Source organism: Mus caroli, unplaced genomic scaffold, assembly GCF_978045245.1.
Source record: "Mus caroli unplaced genomic scaffold, Mus_caroli_1 scaffold_19, whole genome shotgun sequence".
NCBI lineage: Eukaryota > Metazoa > Chordata > Mammalia > Rodentia > Muridae > Mus > Mus caroli.
The window spans coordinates 56,968,857-56,989,948 of record NW_028227274.1 but is presented as its reverse complement, the minus strand read 5'-3'; the positions used below and the strand labels follow the sequence as shown (position 1 = coordinate 56,989,948).

At 38.6% G+C, this 21,092-nt stretch overlaps 1 protein-coding gene across 1 annotated transcript in view; it reads right to left on the bottom strand.

Moving 5' to 3' along the window:
• The window catches only part of Adamts19 (ADAM metallopeptidase with thrombospondin type 1 motif 19), a 202,891-nt gene that overhangs the window by 59,143 nt on the left and 122,656 nt on the right, over positions 1-21,092 (bottom strand). The window contains exons 12-15 of the mRNA XM_021150815.2: positions 17,091-17,221; positions 15,888-16,060; positions 13,134-13,261; positions 2,370-2,490 (exon numbers count right to left, since the gene is read on the bottom strand). Coding sequence (XP_021006474.1) covers positions 2,370-2,490; positions 13,134-13,261; positions 15,888-16,060; positions 17,091-17,221 — 553 coding nt within the window. The remainder of the gene's footprint in view (positions 1-2,369; positions 2,491-13,133; positions 13,262-15,887; positions 16,061-17,090; positions 17,222-21,092) is intronic.

Below are 21,092 nucleotides of genomic sequence, written 5' to 3'. Positions count from 1 at the left end.
GTTTGGGTGTTTTTACATTCACACTAGGGATATGAACTCTGGAACTCATGACTGTATGATAAACTGTTTACTAATTGAGACATCTTCCCAGTCTCTGAGCATGTGAATTTTACATTCAAACTTCCATTCAAGAGGCAGTTTATCTAATTACTCAATGACTTGACCATTTTCATCCAACTGTTTGCAGCAGTTCCAAATGGAAAGCACTGGCACGATGTCACAAAGACAAAACAGGAATGAAAACAGACACGTAGCTGTTGAGTATCTAGCACGTAGCATAGAAATAATGTCGGATGGCTACGTATGTAGGTAGGAGTTAAATAAATTGTTAAGTTATGTTAAAAGATAGCATAGAACATCATGGTTAATTCTCTGATAAGTAATAAAAACTGTTTTTTTTTTAAGTACTCCACCATTCTCATCATACATGGCTTAGCAATGCACTGCTGTTCTTTCTTTAAGGTGTATGTCTGTGATTCACATTTGAAAACACTAGCATCAGTCACAGGAAAGGGTGGACTGTACAACTCAAGGGAACTTTCCCCCTGAAAGATAAACAAGTTGCCTTAGGAGAATGTATGTGGGAAGCAAAAGGTTTTGTTTTCTGTGTGTAACAAGAATTGAGAGGTGAGCAGTGGTCTTAGCTCTTGAAGAGCAAATCTGATGGAATGAGGACGGAAAAGGCTTAGTCTGTGGTAGTCTTCCGAACCATATTTGAATTCTGTATTGTAAAACACTGTATGTCACAACCTGGGAAATGGGGTGGCGTGGAACATTTGCTATTATTACATTTTTTTTTTTAATGAAGGTTTGAGAATCTGTTTCAGCTTAGTGCATCTTGTCTTTCCTAAATGACCGCTGGCAGATTTGAATGGTTTGTCTCTTATTCTGTTAAGGCAAAGCAAAACAAACAACAAAACAAATGAACAATTTCATTTCACCTTCCAAAGATTTCATCTGACTCTCCTTTAAGAACAACTCACTTATTGAAAATGACTTCAGTTTCATTGACTGTCCAACATCGATTGATTGTTCTTCAAATATAACTAACTTATATTTTAGCATTAGAATTTTTTATTTTCTTGAACCTGAGCATTTAAATGAAATGTTAATGTGAACATGGAAGGGTTGGTGTGAGTACAGCTGTTAATGGGGGCTGGAGAGATACTAAAGCATTTGATAAATTATATGTTCCTCTAAGCATTTACGGCTCTTTCAGGGGACCCAAGTTTGGATTAGAACACCCTTGTCAGACAGCTCACAACTGCCTGGAACTCCAGCACCAGGGTCTCAAGCACCTTTTTCTCACCTTTATGGGCACACCCCCCCACACACACCCAGACACACACTACACACAAGCATTCACAGAGATCCGTATATAATAAAATACATCCTTTAAAAAGAAAACAGTCATAAATGATGGCCCAACACATAATAATATGTCCAGGAAAGGACTCTATGAAGCAAAGAAAATATTAGCTCCTTCCTAGCAAGCTTGAGAACCTGATAAGTAGTGATGTGTGTGTGTGTGTGTGTGTGTGTATTTATATAAGTGTGTATGTGTGTGTGTACACATATATGTATATGTATATATGTATATATACATATATACTTATATATATGTTGATTAATGTATATTTGTTTATATTATATAAGTGTGTATATATATGTTGATTCACGTATATTTGTGTGTGTATAAAGTACTGGTGAGATATTATAATTCAGTGCCAATACTAATAATCACATTTTGTGGCAAGGAACTCTCAGTGCATACTCTATGGATCACATCCCTTACATTCCCTGTGTATAGCATTTACAGATGGGAAAGGGGAGAGGAGGGGACTCTTGCTATTAATGTCCATGGATGTCCCTGTGCTCTGCTGTCCCTGCTCTGATTTCTACCACACGATCTTGTTTTTGAGATTTCAGCTTTCAAAAATTTCCCCCCTGAAACTAAATAAAAGAATTATCAAAAGCTGAATGGAAAGCAGGAACCCTGAAACTAATATTGTCAGTGTTTGTTTCGAGCTGTGGCAAATCACTATTTTTGTTAGATATGCTTTTTTCACTGGCTAATAAGCATTTTAGAAGCCTGGTAACATAAGCTGATGCAAATTAGATTACCCCCTTCCTGCTCTAACTTCTAGAATGCACAACACATGACTTCATGTTTTCATTATTGAAAAATACACTTGTTCAAGTTTCTGCTTCATATCACATGTATTGTATGTCATCACTAAAATGATTAAACACTCATTGAAAATGTCTTCACTAGAATAAGAATGGTGATTTCTAAATCAAATTTAATCTAGTTTTTGTCTACAAAGACACTGCAGTTTATTGAGTATGAAAAATAAAGAACAGTTTACCTGCCCCTCTGGTGTGATTAAAATCGCCTTTAATGACTTTGCATGATTTTCCATTGCCGTTACATACACCACAATGATCTTCCCTGGCAAGAGACCCCAATAAACCATCACAACCAGCTTTCTGTAAGAAAAGAAGAACATATATCAAAAGTTGAAGTATTCCCCGGGGCCTGCAAACTGGGCTAGCACAGGACCATGAACAGTTCGGTACAACTTCCCCAGGTAGCCACCTTCACACCACTGTCAGAGGACCAATGACTCTCCATTCTGCCTTAATGTAGCAATGGTGGACCAGTCATAAAGTTTTATAAGGCTTCTCCAGGTAACACCATCCACTGACAACTAGTGCCTCTACTTAACAACCACCAATAGAGTCCTTTGAGCCTTCTACAGACTTCTGGGGATCTTCAGTGAGAATCTGCTCATTCTGTGTAAAATTGGCTCCTGAGTTCATATGTTGTATTAGCCCTAGCTAGGATAGGGTCATTTCTGATACTGCCACTGCACATCAACACTATATGGACCAAAGACTCAAAACCAAGTATCAACCAGTTGGTCTAAAATCTGACAAATTTGAATAACAGCCTGTAGGGATTCAAATGTCCACTCTACCAAAGTTGGGGCAGATGTCCATAAAATTTGCAATTCCATTTATGTGACTTTAGATATCTAGGTCCCATAACAAAATCATAAACGCAAATATCAAAGAAAGTATATTCTCTCCAAAAATTAGCACCCCAATGTTAATGTTCCTGGAGAAAGGCAACTCACATGACATACAAGTTTTTCAAAACAGCATTATGAAATGTTCAAAAATAAAAAGATGATGCAAATGAATGTCAGAGTAAAAACCATGCATAGAAAAATATTGAATATAATATGGACAAATAACCATTCAGTATGTGAAAATACAATTTAATAAAAGGATAAAGATTGTGAATGAAGTTTAAATGAAATAAAAATTTCAATAAAAAATTCAGTAAGCCAAATTAAAAACTCAGAAGAAAGTCTTATCAAAAGAATAGATCAAGTGGAGAAGAGAATATAGGGGTTTGCAGACAAGGTAGAGGAAATGGATCATTCAGCCAAAGAAAACAATAAAACTAAAATCATCCAAGAACAGAGCATGCATTAACTATAGGACACTAAGAATCATAGGTATCAAAAAAGGGAGAAAATCCTGGTTAAAGGGTCAAAATTATATAAGCTAAGGAAAGAGATGCCTATAAGGTTGCCAGAAGTACACAGAACACCAAATAGACAGAATCATAAAAGAACCTCCCCATGCCATATAGTAACCAAACACTAATGAACAGAACAAAGACAAGGTCTTAAATGTTGCAAGAAAGACCAAGTCATAGATTGAGTCAGGCAGAAATGAGTAACAACACAGTTTTCTTGGACCCTTATTCTCCAAGTTCTTTAAGATTAAAGATTCCACCACAGACTACAATGTCATACTATGTATCATAATCAAAGGAATAAGAAGAACATTTTTGTAGTAAAGGCAAGTTAAAAGAATGTGACAACAAACCCTGCCCTACAGAGGAAACTGGAAGAAATACTTTGGACAGAAGAAAGGGTGAGGCATGTCTAAGATATGATAGTAAGAAGATAACATTAAGTGATAAAGTCTAAAGAAAATAAACACCATAAAATCAACCTAAAGGCAGGAATCAATACAGAACTTTCAATACCTTTGAGTTTCAATGGTCTCACTGTTCTTTTAAAAGGACAAAGAATTCAAGAAACTAGATCAAAAAACAAAAGCAAAATCAAATCATCCAATTCAAAAATGCAGTACAGATGTAAACACAGAATTCTCAATAGTGGAAAATCAAATGGTTGAGAAACAAAGAAATGTTCAAAATCCTGGGCGATCAGGGAAATGCAAATCAAAATTGTTTGGGATTCCTGTCAGAATAGTTAGGATCCCTAACACAAGTGATAGCTCATAATGAATGACTAGGTCTCTGACTCTTATGCCTGCACTTAAGACACTTTTCCTCCTGTTGCGCTGCCATGTCCATCTTTGATATAACGGTTTTTGCTTTATCTTACTATATTTTATTTTGTCATGTTTGGTTGTTATCTCCTCGACTTCTAAGTTAAACCAATCAGAAGAGATACAATAGGTTACTTCATACTGATTAGAGGGACAAGCCGTGAAGAAGACGTTACAAAACTTTCAAGCATTAAACTTTAAATTCTGCTAAGTGTAATGCAATTGGCTCACCATTACACATTAATATCATGTAACTTCAACACTATACACCCCCAAAAGATATCATCTGGGGAGAGGGGTGCACAGAAAAGTAGTAGAGGTAGGTGACATCACAGATCAAATAGATCCAACACATCTCTACAGAGCATTCCATCCAGACACTAGACAATACATGGTTATCTCAGTAGCCCATGGAAACTTCACCAAAATACAACATATTTGGGGACATAAAAAATAAACTATGTCTCAACAACTATAGGAAAGCCGGGCGTGGTGGGGTACGCCTTTAATCCCAGCACTCGGAAGGCAGAGGCAGGCGGATTTCTGAGTTCGAGGCCAGCCTGGTCTACAAAGTGAGTTCCAGGACAGCCAGGGCTATACAGAGAAACCCTGTCTCAGAAAAAAAAAAAAAAAAAAAAAAAGAAAACAAACAACTATAGGAAAATTTAATTAATTCTTTATATCTTATTTAACACCAACAAAGTAAAAGTAGCTATTAGCAGTAATAAAAAAATACAGAAAATGTACAGTGATGGAGATTTAACAAAACTGGCTGGATTATTTAAAAAAATAGAAAGTTAAAACTAGAATAGAATCAAAATTAAAATGCAAAATACTTCAATCTGCAGGATGCAATAAAGGCAATCCTAAGAGGAAAGGTTATAGCTATAAGTGCTTACAACAAAACCAAATAAAAAACTTAGTGAAGTACTATAAGGCCTTGGAGGAACAAAATCAAAACAAATGCCCAAACCATAAACAGGGAGGAATATCCAAGATTAGAGCATAAATTAATGAATTAAGGATGAATAAAAATAAAATCAATTAAAAGAAGAGATGGTTCTTCGAAAAGATGAACAAGTGTGATCAAAACCCTAGCTTGATTAGCAAACAGAAAGAAGACCCAAGTTAATAAAATTGAGGATGAAAAAGAAAAATATACTATATCAAACACCATGGAAATCCAGAGAGTGCAAGAGGCATTGTTCCATAACCCCCAATCCATAAAACTGGGAAACCTAAAGGAATGGACAAGTTTCTTAATGCTTCTGACATGCTGGAGTAATCCGGGAAGACATAAATATTTAAATAAATCTATCATGAATAACAAGGTTGAGTCCGCAATAAAAATCCTCCAAACCCAAACCAGCCCAGGCGTAGGTGGATTTATTGCAGAGTTCTACCAGATCTTTAAGGAAGAACTAAAGCTGATGTTTCTCAAACTGTTCCATAAAATAGAAGAGTAAAGACTGCCTCCAAATTCTTTTTACAAAACCAGCATTACACCAACTCCTAAAACTCCTACAGCTGATAAACATGTTCAGGAAAGCAGCAAGAAGAAAAATTATATTCAAAAATAGGCAGCTTTCTACATACCTCAAACAGTATCTCAGATTAAATCTTACTGGGAAGCAAAAGACCTATAAAATGAAAACTTTAGGACTATGAAAAAAGTTGACATATACACTGTCTTAGTCAGGGTTTCTATTCCTGCACAAACATCATGACCAAGAAGCAAGTTGAGGAGGAAAGGGTTTATTCAGCTTACATTTCCACATTGCTGTTTATCACCAAAGGAAGTCAGGACTGGAACTCAAGCAGGTCAGGAAGCAGGAGCTGATGCAGAGGCCATGGAGTGGTGTTCCTTACTGGCTTGCTTCCATTGGCTTGCTCAGCCTGCTCTCTTATAGAATCCAAAACTTCCAGCCCAGAGATGGTACCACTCACAAGGGCCCTTCCCCTTGATCACTAATTGAGAAAATGCCCCACAGCTGGATCTCATGGAGGCATTTCCTCAACTGAAGCTCCTTTCTCTGTGATAACTCCAGGATGTGTCAAGTTGACATGAAACTAGCCAGTACATACACCAAAAAGTATTCAGCTATACCACTCATGGGTATCATGAGTTGGTAGAGTCAATACTGTGGTAATGTTCATTCTACTGAGAGCAATCCATAGATGCAGTGCAATCGCCATCAAGATTCCAATGCAATTCATCACAGAAATTAAAAACAATCTTAATTTAAATCAAAACACAAAAGACCTAGAATAGATTAATCCGAAAGATAAAAAACACTGTTGAGATATTATAAGCCCTAATTCCAAGTTATTCTATAGAACCACAGGAATCAAAATAGCATGAAGTCAGCATCAAAAGAGAAACATTGATCAAAGGGATAAAAGTAATAAATCTACACTCCTGCAGACACCTGATTTTTACAAAGAGGCCAAAATTTTGGAGAGAAGGCAGAACCTTCAACAAAGACTCTAGTCAAACTAGATAACTACATGTAGAAGAACTATCTTTCACTCTGTATCAACTCAACTGAAAGTGGATCAATAATCTCAATATAATGCCTGGTGCTTTAGTCTTTTAAAAGAGAAAGTGGGGGAATACACCTGAACTTATAGGCACTTTCAGGAAAGGATTTTCCAAACAGAACCTTGGTAATATAAGTGTGAAGACTAACAATTAGCAAATGAGTCCTCATGACAGAAAAGTTTCTATAGAGCAAATAACACAATCATTCAAGTGAAGAGACATCTTAAAAATTGGGAAATACTAATAATGGATATACCAGGCATGTACCCAACACTGGGTTAGTGTCTAGAATATAGAAAAATTTAAAATAAGCATAAACACTAAAAAAATAAATTAAATTAAATAAATTAAAAAAAAAACTAAACAATAGTTCTCAAATGGCTGAGGTACACGTCACACTGTACATTTAACCAACTTTGAAATTTTATCTTATTCCAGTCAGAATGACTAAGGCCCCAAGAATAACTAACAACAAATTCTGGCTTGGATGTGTAGAAAGGAGAACACTTATTTCCCGTTAGTGGGAGTGCAAACATGTGCAGCCACTATGGGAATCAGTGTGGAAATTCCTCAAAAAGCTAGAGTAGTTTGACCATATAGTTCAGCTATACCACTCCTGGGCACAATCCAAAGGACCCTATATCCCACTACAGAAACACTAAATCGTCTATGTTCAATGCTGCTCTAATTCCAATAGTCAGGATGGTCACAAACAGGTGAATGGAATAACGACTATATGGGACATTTACACAATGGAACAATAGTTTCCTGTAAAGAAGAATGAAATGATGAATTTTGCAGTCAATGAATGGTGTTGAAAAGCTTCTAGGTGATGCAAACAGCATGAAGATGCACAAACATCACATGGGTATTAGCTCTGAATCTTTAGAAATATGTTTAATTGAAGAGCCCAGGAGCAACCGGAGACTAAGCTCATGAGGGAGCAGAGAAACAGCTCAGGCTCTGAGAACAGGGAAGGTAGACTGCTGGGTGAGAAGAGTTGACAGGGTGGGACATAGGAAGGCATGGCTGATAAGTAGCCATCTGGCATGTAGAGACCTAGTAGTTCCAAAGCTTCCTGAAAGCTCACTCACACACATATAAAAGGAGTTAAATGGTGTTATCCTGCAACAGGGAAACACTGCTCTCCCGGATACCACAGGGTATTCAAACAAACAAATAAACAAATAAACAAACAATCCCAGTACCTCCTTCCAAGATTTTGGTCACTTAGACCCCCCTAAACATTATAGTCTATTGCAATTCTTGGGTCATAGAACATGAAGAAATGCAGCAGAAATTAGAGTGCCCTAATGTGAGTGGCCATCCTTACACTCTAGCTTTCATAGTGCAGGGGATGCTAGGTGTGATACCAGGGAAGTACAGTAATCAACAGTCTTATCCAGCTGAGAAACCTGTACACTATAGTTCTAGTGGCTTGACAAAATAAACCCATTGGTGCAATAATGCCAAAATTCTATGGCAGTAATCAACTGCTTTAGGGTTGGATTGTAAGGCCCACTCTGCAAGATATAATTTAGCTATGTCATCATTAACAGGAGAAGAACCCATGGCTGGTAAGTCATAGGCCCTGGGCGAGAACCTATTACTATTATTCTGGTAAGTGGGCATAGTGTTTAACTGCTGCCCAAGTTCTTATCCTCGTAAACACAGAGTAGTTCATCTTCTCATCTCCATTCAGAAACAGATGGTTCTTTTGGTTTTACAGTGGATGAGATCAACAGGCCCATTCCAGCCTTTTGAGTTTCAACAATCATGGGAGAAAGAAAGATGGGAAGAACCAGAGTGGATAACTCTGGGGAAAAAATGATTTAGGACATGGCAGAGTAGTTGCTCATAGGTACTGGTAGCATCTGTGAATGTATAAAATCAAGCAAGACAAAACTCCAGCATACATGGCAAAAGTGTTCATGAAGTCCCCTGCTCCCCCCATCTATATGAAGAGCTATGAGCAACTGATAGATGCTCTAGAGGAGGGAGAAACAGTTCTCTTTAGGAATATGGCCCTCTGGAGGTTATCCATAAACCAATAAATGACCCTATCCTTATGCACATATTGGCAGCACTAGTTGGATGTCATGAGTTTAAAACGGAACGTATGAAGTGGGGAGGGAAGAATGGCTGGTGGGATGAGAGAGGGTCTGGGGAGGAGACAGTGGACTGGGAAATGTGATAAAAATACATTATGTGCATGACAAAAACAGTAACAAAAAGAAAACTGAAATCGTTTTGCAAAGAGTTGAATTGTTTCCTTCCTCCCTTCATCGAGGATGAGGTAGGATGGTTTAGCAGTTATTTAGGATGAGCTTTATCTGTGGAAGTCAGGTAGCTGAGAGGCAAATTGTCAAACTGCCTCATTCTGCACTGCAAACACCACCATAAACTCATGTCAAATCACAAAACTGGCAAGTTGGGCAAACTGTAAGTAGTGGCGAGAATGTTTATCTTACAGTAACCATCAAATGATATCTCAATGGAGTCATTTTGTTTGTTTCGTTTTTTGAGACAGGGCTTCTCTGTGTAGCCTTCATTGACCTGAAACTCACTCTGAAGTCTAGGATGGCCTTGAATGAAAGAGATCCACCTGCCTCTGCCTGCTGAACGCTGGGATTAAAGGAGTGAGCAGGCTCAAAGTAGGTTTGAAATAAATATTGAAGACAATAAAATTACTGAAGAAAATTGAAGGTCTTATGTTCTGGACCATGCTTACTTCCTGCTGTGGAGAAGCTGAATTCCAAGGCACAGTTCCTAAGTGAAGTGAGTATAAGAATTCACATCCCTGGCTGACACAGAATGTGTGAGTTGTTGACAAATTCATTTTTACAGTTCCTAGAACCATTCTGTCCATAGGAAGCTGAGACCGAATACCTTTACTATTGTGTACTGAAAAAATATTGTCCTCCACTGACACTCAGGACAAATAATCCTGTTTTCCCAAGTGGAATATATATCAAGAAGAATTAAGTCTATCAATACGTCAAGAAAGTCACTATACTGGCTCTGTTTTGTGTGTCAACTTGACATAGACCGGAGTTATCATAGAGAAAAGAATTTCAGTTGAGAAAATGCCTCCGTGAGATACAGCTATATAGGGCCTTTTCTCAATTAGTAATCAAGGGGAGAGTGCCCATTGTAGGTGGTGCCATCCCTGGGCTGGTAGTCTTGGGTTCTATAAGAGAGCAAGCTGAGCAAGTCAAGGGAAGCAAGCCAGTAAGAAACATCGTTCCATGGCCTCTGCATCAGCTCCTGCTTCCTGACCTGCCTGAGTCCCAGTCCTAACCTCCTTTGATGATGAACAGCAATTTGGAAGTGTAAGCTGAATAAACTCTTTCCTCCCCAACTTGCTTCTTGGTCATGGTGTTTGTGCAGGAAAGAAACTGTGGCTAAGACAGCCACGAAGACCCTCCTTCATAGAAAAGGTTTGAAATAGATACTGACAACTAATTCATATCAAGTAAATATTATATATGAAAAAATTTCAAATATAAAGAAAATAAGGATCAAAAGCAAGGCTCTGTTTCTGACTGAAATTGATGCTCTTAGGATATGGGAAGCAAACAGATTGTGTGTGTGTGTGTGTGTGTGTGTGTGTGTGTGTGTGTGTGTGTGTGTGCGTGTGAGCTAAGGGATAAATATTCAGTAAAGATAAAGGTACTTGAATGTTGCACATGGAGGTATTCCCTCCTTGTATCCGAGTGCCTAACAGTGTCAAGGTATATGAGCATCGGTTAATGGAGTGCTTTGATCAGTCAATCAAGCTTATTTCAAAAGCTGTGACCATCAAGGAAAGTGCTTAAAACACAACATATGTGGAGCTCACCTAATAGGATCCAGGAAAACCTGGATGAAATACGTAGGCACTGAAAACAGCAGCCTGTGCAATAACTGGTAGTCTCAGCATATTCACAGGAACCAGCAAGCTCAGGATTTGCGGCTTAGAAAGACAATGCTATTTTACCAGAGGCAGATCCCTTCAATAGCCCTGGGGCACTGGCTGTGAGCAACTGAGAAGATGATCAGGCCAACCCTTCCGTGTCTCTGCAACAGCAGAACCTGCCCTGAGCTAGACAGGATAACATGCCATCCCACTTGAGATCTGTATTTATCGAATTTAGAATTCCAGTGTCAGTTTTGTGGCTATACACTTTGAGATTAAAAACAAAGCAAGCTGATCAAGACTCCCAGTTTTCAGGGCGTTGTCAGAAAAATCATCATTTGATTCAATGATGCATTTGAATTAAAAAAAAAAAAACACTGAATCTCTACATATTCTAATGCAGGCAGAAGTCACACCCCATTTCAGAGAATTCTACTCAAATTACAACAATAGATTCATGAGGGAATTTTTGCTGGCATAATTTTAACATCTAGCATTGGCCTCTGTAAAATATCAGGGCTATACAGCCCTGTGATGTGAAAAGCATAGCCATTTAGGCTATTCTACTTAACACACACAATTGGGAATGTTAATTTTTTTTAAAAAATAAATTCATTTAAGGATACACTCATCAAACACTCATATGCTGTGTGTGATGAAAGAAATTACGTGTTTAATCGTATAACATGTAATTCTGAAAGTGAAATATGTAAAAAAAAAAGGGATTATTGCAAGAGATTTTTTCAAGTGACTATCATGTTCTGTTGATGCGTGAGACAGTGCCACATGGCTCAGTGTTAAACTTTACAGCACTATAGTGGAGTACAGAATGCTGAAACTCTGGACCACACAAGTTGCATGAGATTCCTATCTCTAACTGTAAGTCTACAGCCTGGACCATGTCACGGGTCCATCTAAGCTTAGCTTCGATGTGCACAGTTGTGCATTTTCTCAGGGGAATCTTTATGCAGTTTTCAGACAGCTAATTCTCTCATTTCTCTTCTGTTTATTTAAAAAACACATTGGAAATTGCCTAGGGAAATAAATAACAGCAAACTAACTAACTCACTAATAAAGTAAGCCCTATTGTCACTAGGGTCAGATTTCTCAGCCGCAAAGGAGATAACTCTGAAAACGCAGTCCCTAAGAACTCCTCCTGGGGTCAGCGAGCATGTCTCCTTGTGCGCAGTCCCCTCCCCATGTTCACAGTGACTGTGCTTGACTGGTGCTGACATTCTTGCATATTAATCTTCCAGGGAAAGTCAACCCGAGATACTCTCAGAATTATTAGGAGAAATTGACATTATAGCTTTAGATCTTTCCATCATGCTATTGATACCCACTTGTCAGAAAATCTATCTCTAAGGATTGATGGAAAAGAGCACAGAAGTTCATGTAAATGAACATTTAAGAGCAAGTGAATACAATAACTACTACTAAAAATAGAGGATACATTTGAAAACTGATTGATTATATGTGGGGCCATGAAAGGCAGCCTGTTTTGGTCGAATGAGGCTTGTTCCAGAGACCCAGTAGAGACTCAGTAGGAAACTCTACAAGGGATAGAACTGTAAGCCACATTCCCAGAGACAGGTGCTTGACAACACAGAGCCCCCAACTCCATAATTCTGTGACCATAAGTCAAGCAGACAATGTCCCAAGCTTCTGTCATTCTGGCTCCACTCCACCCCACAGTGACCTGACTATAGCCAGGTATGCTCCACCCCACAGTTACCTAGCAACATCAAGGTAGCCCAGCCCACTCTAAAAGGGGTTGAGCTCTCATTTTTCTTACTCTCATCTCTAGCCCTCCTTCTCTCCCCCCCCCCAACCTCCACATGGCCATGGCCGGCCTCTCTCTTTCTTTCTACTTTTTCTCTTTCTCTTTGCCTTTCTACCATAAAGCTCTAAAACCACAGACTGTCTCTGCAAGTCAAGGCCCACTGTGCTTCAAGGATGGGTAGCCTTTCCCCTAAAAAGCCTCCTACTGGAAGGCCTTCCTGCACTCTAGCCATGGATCAGACCAAGGACTCTTACCCCCATGGGAACCACCCAGCCCTCTCTCCCCCTGCCCTCTCCTCCCTTCAGCCTTGAAGATGACCGAGCTGCCCCAGGGCCCCCATTTTGCTCTCAGCCCTTCCGTGGTGTCTAGCGGTGTCTGGGATACCCCAAGACTGAGAACCTGTTCTCTCTGGCCTCTGTGAGGCCATCTGATTCCCCGGAATCTCAGTCTAAAGCTTTTTACCATGTTATGAAGCTTTCTGGTAGACACGGTATCTATCAGTTCAGTGTGTAAAATCTCTTTCACGGGTATCTTACCTGGCACCTGCCATTTGCACATATATCTAGTCCCTGATAGCCACAAGAAGTTCCATCCATCACTTTTTCTGATAGAAGAACAGGCTGTTCTTTTCCAACAGGAGAGCAAAACAAGGCACATGGTTTTTCTGCATAGACAGTGGACAGAAGAGAGAAAACGGACTCATCAATATTTTTATCTTAAGCTCTATTATTCCACAATGATTACTGGGTAAAAATATAAGTCAATGCTAACTGAGCAATACAACATTAAAATAGATTTATATCAGAGGCTTAGTATATTAGATGACATGTTGTTTCTTTAGAAGTAGCCAGTCTATATTAATTTCAACCTTATGAGATCTGGCCTCAAATGTTATATATGTGTGTATATATATATGTGTGTGTGTGTATACATATATATATATACAAATATATGTTATATATTTATTTTGTTTACATATTATATTAATATATTTATATTATATGTTTATTATATAAGTGTTTGTATATTGTATATTTATATATTATATATCATATACACATATTATTTTCTAGGACAAAGCTACAGAAAATATAACAATCATTTCCCTGAAATATATTTGGTGCACGCCAAGTCTTGTCTATGTCTTTCAGAATGGTAGCATTCTCACTCTCAACTTACTTAAAAAATCTGATTATTCTTTACCCATGAAGTTTTTTGGATGTCTCTCACTAATAAGTTTTGGTTTACTAAGATTTACTGTTTTACGTACGTTCTTAAATAAACAGTTAGCAAAGCAGGAAAAGCCACCGTCGCCAGGCTCTCCTTGTTCTGGGTTTTCAGAAATGACAAGGGACTGCATAAGCGCTCGGATCAGGAGGCACAAGTGCGGATGTGTTAGTAGGACTCAGTCCCTTTATCACTGACATGTCAGTGCCTGATGTCAAGGGTGGAAAACATTGATTCAGGCTGAGGAAGTACTGAGCTGCTGGCCTTCTTCCTCAGTGCCCTACTGAGCATGAAGCAGGAGGGCTGGATTTCAAATCCTTGTCTTTTAGACTCAAAAGTGGCATCTTTTTTTTTTTTAAAGGTGTTTCTATTTTAAAGCGGTTTTTGGAGAATCTGTGCTACTTGGTGACATCAATGGTGCAGATAATCAAACCTGAAACTTCAGAAGGCCCTCCACGCTACATTCTACTCTCCTGGCTTGACACCAGTCGGCCCTTTACTGCTTATTAAACTTGGATAAATAGGATGGAAAATGGTTTACTGGCCCGTCACTGCTCTTATGTCTTCAGAAAAGTTCCACGTGTGCAGAGGGGATTGTATAAATACCAAAGAACAGCCAGAGGCATGGAACCCGGTATCACTTTGCAAAAAGAAGACAGACAGTTAAATGAGCCTCCAAACCTGAACAGTCCCAACACTTTTCCCATGTGGCTTCTAGATGCCACTCCAACCAATTTGGGGGAGGTGGAAATATAACTTTTAGCATGCGTGGTTTTGAAATTTCCCTTTAAGGTGCCATTAGAAGCTGCAATAAAACTCTGCAATGTGTTTCACACTGCAATGTACGGTATTCCCCTACTGCTTGCAGTGTCAGATCGTTGGAATTGAAGACAACCGCTTTAACTATAACACCTTAAAAGTGGTCTACATAATTCTCTTTCTAGAGTTTTCTTTGAAGACAGAGGCAAGCCGGACACATGAGTTGAAAGGACTTGGTCCTTGTGAAAATTCCACTCATATTCCAAACAGGAAATCTGGTGGAAAAAAATCTCTGTGTTTTTCCTTTTGTGACATATTGTTAATATAGTCTCTATAATTTAGCTTTATACAGGTCATAAATCCTTGATTTAATACCTTCATTCCTAGGGAATACCCTGGAAAGTACAACACCATGGTAGGTAATGCCTGAAACATGCCGGTACCTGGCATGCAGATGCTGTGACTGGATTTAAAGGAACAGGACTTCCCAGGATGTGCAATGCACATAGATAGCATCAGAGCTTCAGCATGCACACAGGATGCAATCAAAATGAAAGACTTATCTCATTTTTTTAAAGCTAGTTTAGAAATGACCCACATACTTCTCCATTAGGATCTTCAAAAGCTGCATCTCTATAGCTATCATAAAAATACAAAGTTAAGCCAGAGTACACTGGTAATCGTGTGCAATTCTGTTTGTATGCAAACCACACTGACAGCTAAGACACTGACCACTCCATCGGTTCGTGTGTGTCCCTCCTGCCACAATGCTTACTACCACCACTCCTAGTCCCTGGCACAGACCATTTATTTTCATTTCTGTATTTTTTGCCACTTCAAACTGTTAAGTCCATGGATCGCAGTGTAGCACATAGCCTTATGTGGCTGACATTTTTATTTGGCATGACACCCCAAAATTTATTAAAACTTATCTGCCAATAGTACTGGCTGCATAGTATTCCATTGTTTAAGCATTCAACTTCAACATTGCTCATTGCATGCTCATCTACTTTGAGTGGATGCACCATTTGTATTTCTATCAGCAATGTTAGACATATCAACTATCTTTGAATGTTTACCAGCACATAATACATTGCTGTATACATGATGTTTTTATTTAAGCTGTTCCAGTGGATATCTATTCATTGTCCACAACAATACTGAAATAGACACATGTTTAGTTCTGTGGTTGTTAAATGCCAGTGAGGTCAGAAAAAAAAAATGAAGTCTACAAATGATTATAAGTTAATTTGTAAATGATCACAAGCACTGTGAAACAACTTGTATTCAGCTGGTGGCCATACCTTCATCGAAGACAGCTTGCCACTGAAGTGCATGCTTTGGGTACGAAGTTCTAACACTATAGGCCTGACATTGCCAGTCTCTGAATCCAGGCAAACCTGCAGGACAAGGTGGATTCTCACATATTCTGTATTGTTTTCTGGGGCCATTACAATCCCTTGCTTCAGAACCTAGCCTAGAAAAAGAGTACAGATAATAAATTTCACCTTTTCCCCACAAGCACCAACTTTTAAAAGTGAAAACCATCATATTTATAAAATATCCTATTAGACTGCTTCTCTAAAAGCACGGGCATACACATGGCTGAGGAGAGCAGGGCATTTATAGGCTTATTATTATTTTTTTTTAAAAAAGAAACATTTTAAATGCAAAAATTATCTTTCAAAATTCATGAATGATGAAACCAATTTTAGATAAAAAGAGAAGACAAAATTCAAGGGCAGAACTCGGTGCAACGTGTAAAGTCTGACTTCCTCTTTGCATCAGCTGTTTCTGATGATTGTCAAGTTCACATTTTCAGGAAATTCAAAAGCTTTCCAGCAGTATGTAACTGGACTCTGTCCCTGAGCTCCACCAAGGCAAACTGAGTGGAACCTCTTGCTCCCCTGTGCTCTCTACAGGTGCAGTGGCCTTGAATAAGACAGCCTGGTAAGAGTTCAGCATGGACTTTTGTTCCCTCTTTCTTTGTTTTTTATTTTTTGTTTTCATTTTACTTTTTTTTTTTTTTAGCTTTTATCATCGCTAACTTTGCTCTTATTCTTTGCGTTCAGTCCCAGCATTCTCTTGCTTTCCTCCTATCTTTTCTCCTGTTTATTCGACTTTTCCAATGTCCCAGCATCCTCCTGCCTTCCTCCTAGCCTCTCTACTGTTTACTTGACTCTTCCAACGTCCCAACATCCTGTTGCCTAGCTCTTCTACTATTTACCTGACCCTTCTAATGCTCATCCTGCTCACTGGAGTACATTTCCTCTGACTTGCTCATAGACAGTGTCTTTTTGTAGATTTCATTACTCTTTGTTAGAAAGCCTGATCACTGTTTGCTTCTTAAAGGAGACGTTGTTTTATTTTGGGTAAACAATTTGAGGCAGTAGTACAGTTGTAACAGTTTTGTTTGTTGTCCATTAGGATTTACAGGTGGCAAAGGCTTTGTTATTTCAAAACTGATGACCAAACGCCCTCCCCCAAGCCAGGAGCTGTGACTTTACCCAGGACACTTGCGCTCTCGACTGCTGACCCCAGAACTGCAACTTCGACTACAGGAACTCCACGGGCTCCACTCTCCAGTCAAGTGCTCGGGTGCAGGAGTCCTGCGGGTGCATTCTCCAGCCTTACACCACTATTCCAAAAGTCATGTCTTAGGTGAACAAATCAGGGCACAACTGAAAATCATTCACTGGTCTACACAGTCACTGGAATTAATGCAAGTCAGTTAGGTCTAGGGCAGCCCCAATACCAAATACGAAGACTGCAAAAGACAAGAGTTAGCACTTCCAACATTAAGGTCCACTCTCCTGGATCTGATGTCATTAACAGTCATGGCATGAAAACAGTACTCAAGAGATTGGCTACTAAGGGCAGAGCATCCTGTGTTGGAACAGAAGCAGTGGACAGGGATTCTGAGGTTCAAAAGCAGAAAAGAAAAGCCAGTGCATTATGCAAAACTAATTAAAAGAGGACAAACAAACCCCCAAACAAAAACAGACCCCAAAGCAGCCGTGTGTAAGTATGAACAAACAGCAATAATTTTCCTTCTGTAACTAAGCTGAAGGAGACATTGCAACAAACTTAAGAGTTCTCACTAACACTGTATATAACAAGCTTTCATCTGAAAGCCAAGTTTGTTTGAAAAGTCCAAGCAATTGGATTATATAAATCTGCATTTCACTTTCAAATCCTGTACCTAATTTAATATCTCTAACTGGGAAGTGTTAACATAAGAATAAAGGGAGGTATGTGGTCCTTGAGGTGTGTGTTTTATATGAAGTTAAACCCATAGCCATGAAGGGGTGACTTCTATGGTTTTTGAAGAATCATAGAATAGGTAGACAAGAGAAGTAATTTCTATAGTTACTGGGAAATGATTGATTAGGTAGACAAGAGTACTATTATTTCTCTGGAAAATTAATCACGGGGGCTGGTGAGATGGCTCAGTGGGTAAGAGCACCCGACTGCTCTTCCGAAGGTCCAGAGTTCAAATCCCAGCAACCACATGGTGGCTCACAACCATCCGTGACGAGATCTGGCGCCCTCTTCTGGAGTGTCTGAAGATAGCTACAGTGTACTTACATATAATAAATAAATAAAAATCTTTAAAAAAAAAAAAAAGAAAAGAAAATTAATCACATAGATGATGAACCAGGTCACAACATCATACTATGAATGAAATGTTATAATATTTGGACCATTTAGATCGGTAATTATAAAAATAGTGGAGCTGGGAAAGTTGATCCTTCAGGCCCTGGAGGGCTTGCAAAGGGCATCAAGATTTGAAAGAATCTTGAAGAAAGTTGAGAAAGGCTCATGTTCTGAGTCTCTTCTCGCTCGTGTCCAATGTGAAAAAAATCAGCATAAAGACAGCTTTGAGATGTTGGTTGTGGCAGAGAGCACAGTGCAAAGGATTTCTTAGTGGTTACACATGGTAGCCCAAACAGCTTATTAACGCTGTCATCACGATATTGCTAATGGGTTTTCAAACAGCAACGCTTCCTTCAATTGGAGTTTAATGTCTTGATTTAAAATTATTTTTGAGGATTTGTTTTTACTATCTTAAGAGGAGACAATTTAAAAAAAAAAAACAGCAATATATCATATAACTTACATTCAGCAGACATCTATTTAAGCCAGTGGTTCTCAACCTTCCTAACACTGTGACTATCATGTCGTGATGAGCCACAGTCACAAAAGTATTTTCTTTGCTATGTCATAACTCTGATGTTGTTAGCTATGAATCACAATGTAAATATATGTGCTGTCTAATGGTCTTAAGTCAGCCCTGTGAAAGGTTCAGTAGCCCCCAGACTGAGAACTGCTGATATTAGCATAACTAATCACTTCCTGTATATTTGGTTTATGTCAGAGCTTTAATTCAACCTCCTTTAGATTGAATATGCCTTAAGTTTCATCTTGAAAAGTACCATAGGCTATGTCACGATTGCAAGCATGTTAATAAGTAACTTATGGTTTTATGGGCATATTCGATCTGCAAAAAAGGGAAAACGTAGTCAATGTAAACACTTATATATCACACACAGACTAGCTTTGAAGACTCAATACTGTTATGGCAGCCATGGAAAAATACCAGTATAAAACCTGTCAAACCTGAGTCGGTCACACTGTTTGGCCTGCTTGAAGGGTGTTTACTTTTCCCTCGGTACATATCACAGATCTTTGCCCATTTAGCAACACGCTGGCACTGACTGGCTGGGCGAGAGTTCATAGCAGACTGGAAGTCTTCTGGAAAGTGCTACGATTTAACCTGTATATAGTTTAAACTAGATCACATCTGGCACATGAAGAAAAATGGAAACAGATATGAAAGCCAGCCTGCACACACAAACTGGTGATATTTAAAGAAACTATCGTGAGAGCTAAGGTTTGCCACCTTGCCTACAACCAGGTCTCAGCATCAAAGGAGAGAAACCTGCTTTTGCATCTTATAGTAGTGTTTTACTGTGTTAGGGAAAGTGTTAATTTTGTTTAAAAATTATTACAGAGTAAATTACTATATAAAGCATTCTTAATGACATGTTCTATAAATTTAGTACTACCATATTTTGTACCAATTGTTTGTTACTTTCTAACCTCAAGAAATAAATGTGACACATAGTCAAAAATCCTGTTATCTACAAACTAAGTTTGATTGACAAAAAGATTAATAGATTACATAATATTGATCACTTCTATGGCAGGGTGTGCCCTAAAATGTCTGGTTGTGTTTCTGCATTGCCAAATGTTAATGGGGACCCGCCTAGGAGGAAAGGAAAATAGGGCTGGAAGAGTGTCAGAAAGATATCAAAGCAGCAGGACCATCCTCTCAGGACACCCTCGGCAAGCTGTGGAAATGGGCAGAGGGGCAAGACAGATGGGAGCTCACTGCACATACACCGGGTGGTTGTCAGGGTGTGAAAGTCTTCATTGTTTCCAGTAGTGAATGTCCATATTGGCCTCAAGTGTCTTAATTCAGGAAGCTAAATGGCTAGATTAATGAATCTCTCAAGGTAGTCTAATGCCAAGTTGCTGTGCAAGTCTCCTTTCTTCTCTTTTCACTCTGAGCAAATTCTGTGAATGAAAGAAAACCCACCTCCGTGCTATTTTGTACTAAATGACTATGTATTCATTGTTAAGAAAAGAAGTTGACTTCTTTAACTTTGTAAAATGCTATCTAAAACAGCATATAAAAGGTCACCTTCAAAATCATTTGACCAGGGGAACTGTGTAGAGGCCTTTTCAGAATCAATTACATGCCTTTAGAGGGAGTACACTTATTTATACTACTTAATTCTCATCACTATGGCACAGCAAACTTAAAAAAAAAAAGTTTGTTTCTTGTTTTGTACCATGTACCAAGCTAATACCATTTGCAATGAGCATAAATGCTACCAAAGGCATTTAAAGATTCTCAGTGATGTAGCAAGGTTGGCCATTTTCTGAATGAAGGCTCCTACAGTATCTGGGACACATGGGCACAGGAAGAACCCACATGGCCCAAGAAATGGGGGAGGCTCATTATGCATTCGCAAATGTGATGATGTGTTAAGGACTCACAGAAGAATATCATTAGCATTATCACCAGGAAAGAAAACATCTTACCTTTGATGAATAATTATGGATTTGGCTGAAAGAACAAATTTACTTTAAGGATTTCAAGACTGTAAATTATTCCTAACAATATAAGAAGACTATAATAATGAAAATATTTAGAATTCAGATTATAAAAATGAAGCAGTAAAGAAGACGAGTGGCTTCTGTGATGTCAGACAGCTCCTGGTGGGATGTTCAGGCATCCCTATGTGATTCTGCATCCATATAGTTAGGATGAAGAGAATTATTGCCCTTACAGAGTTTTATGATTCAAGCAATAAATTACTCAGGTTAATGTCATAAGATGCTCCTGATAAATACACACTGTTGTATAATTTGAGAAGAAAATAACACAGACCTCAATCTTCATTCTCCAATTAATCTCATAGAGAAAGATTCGGCCTAGT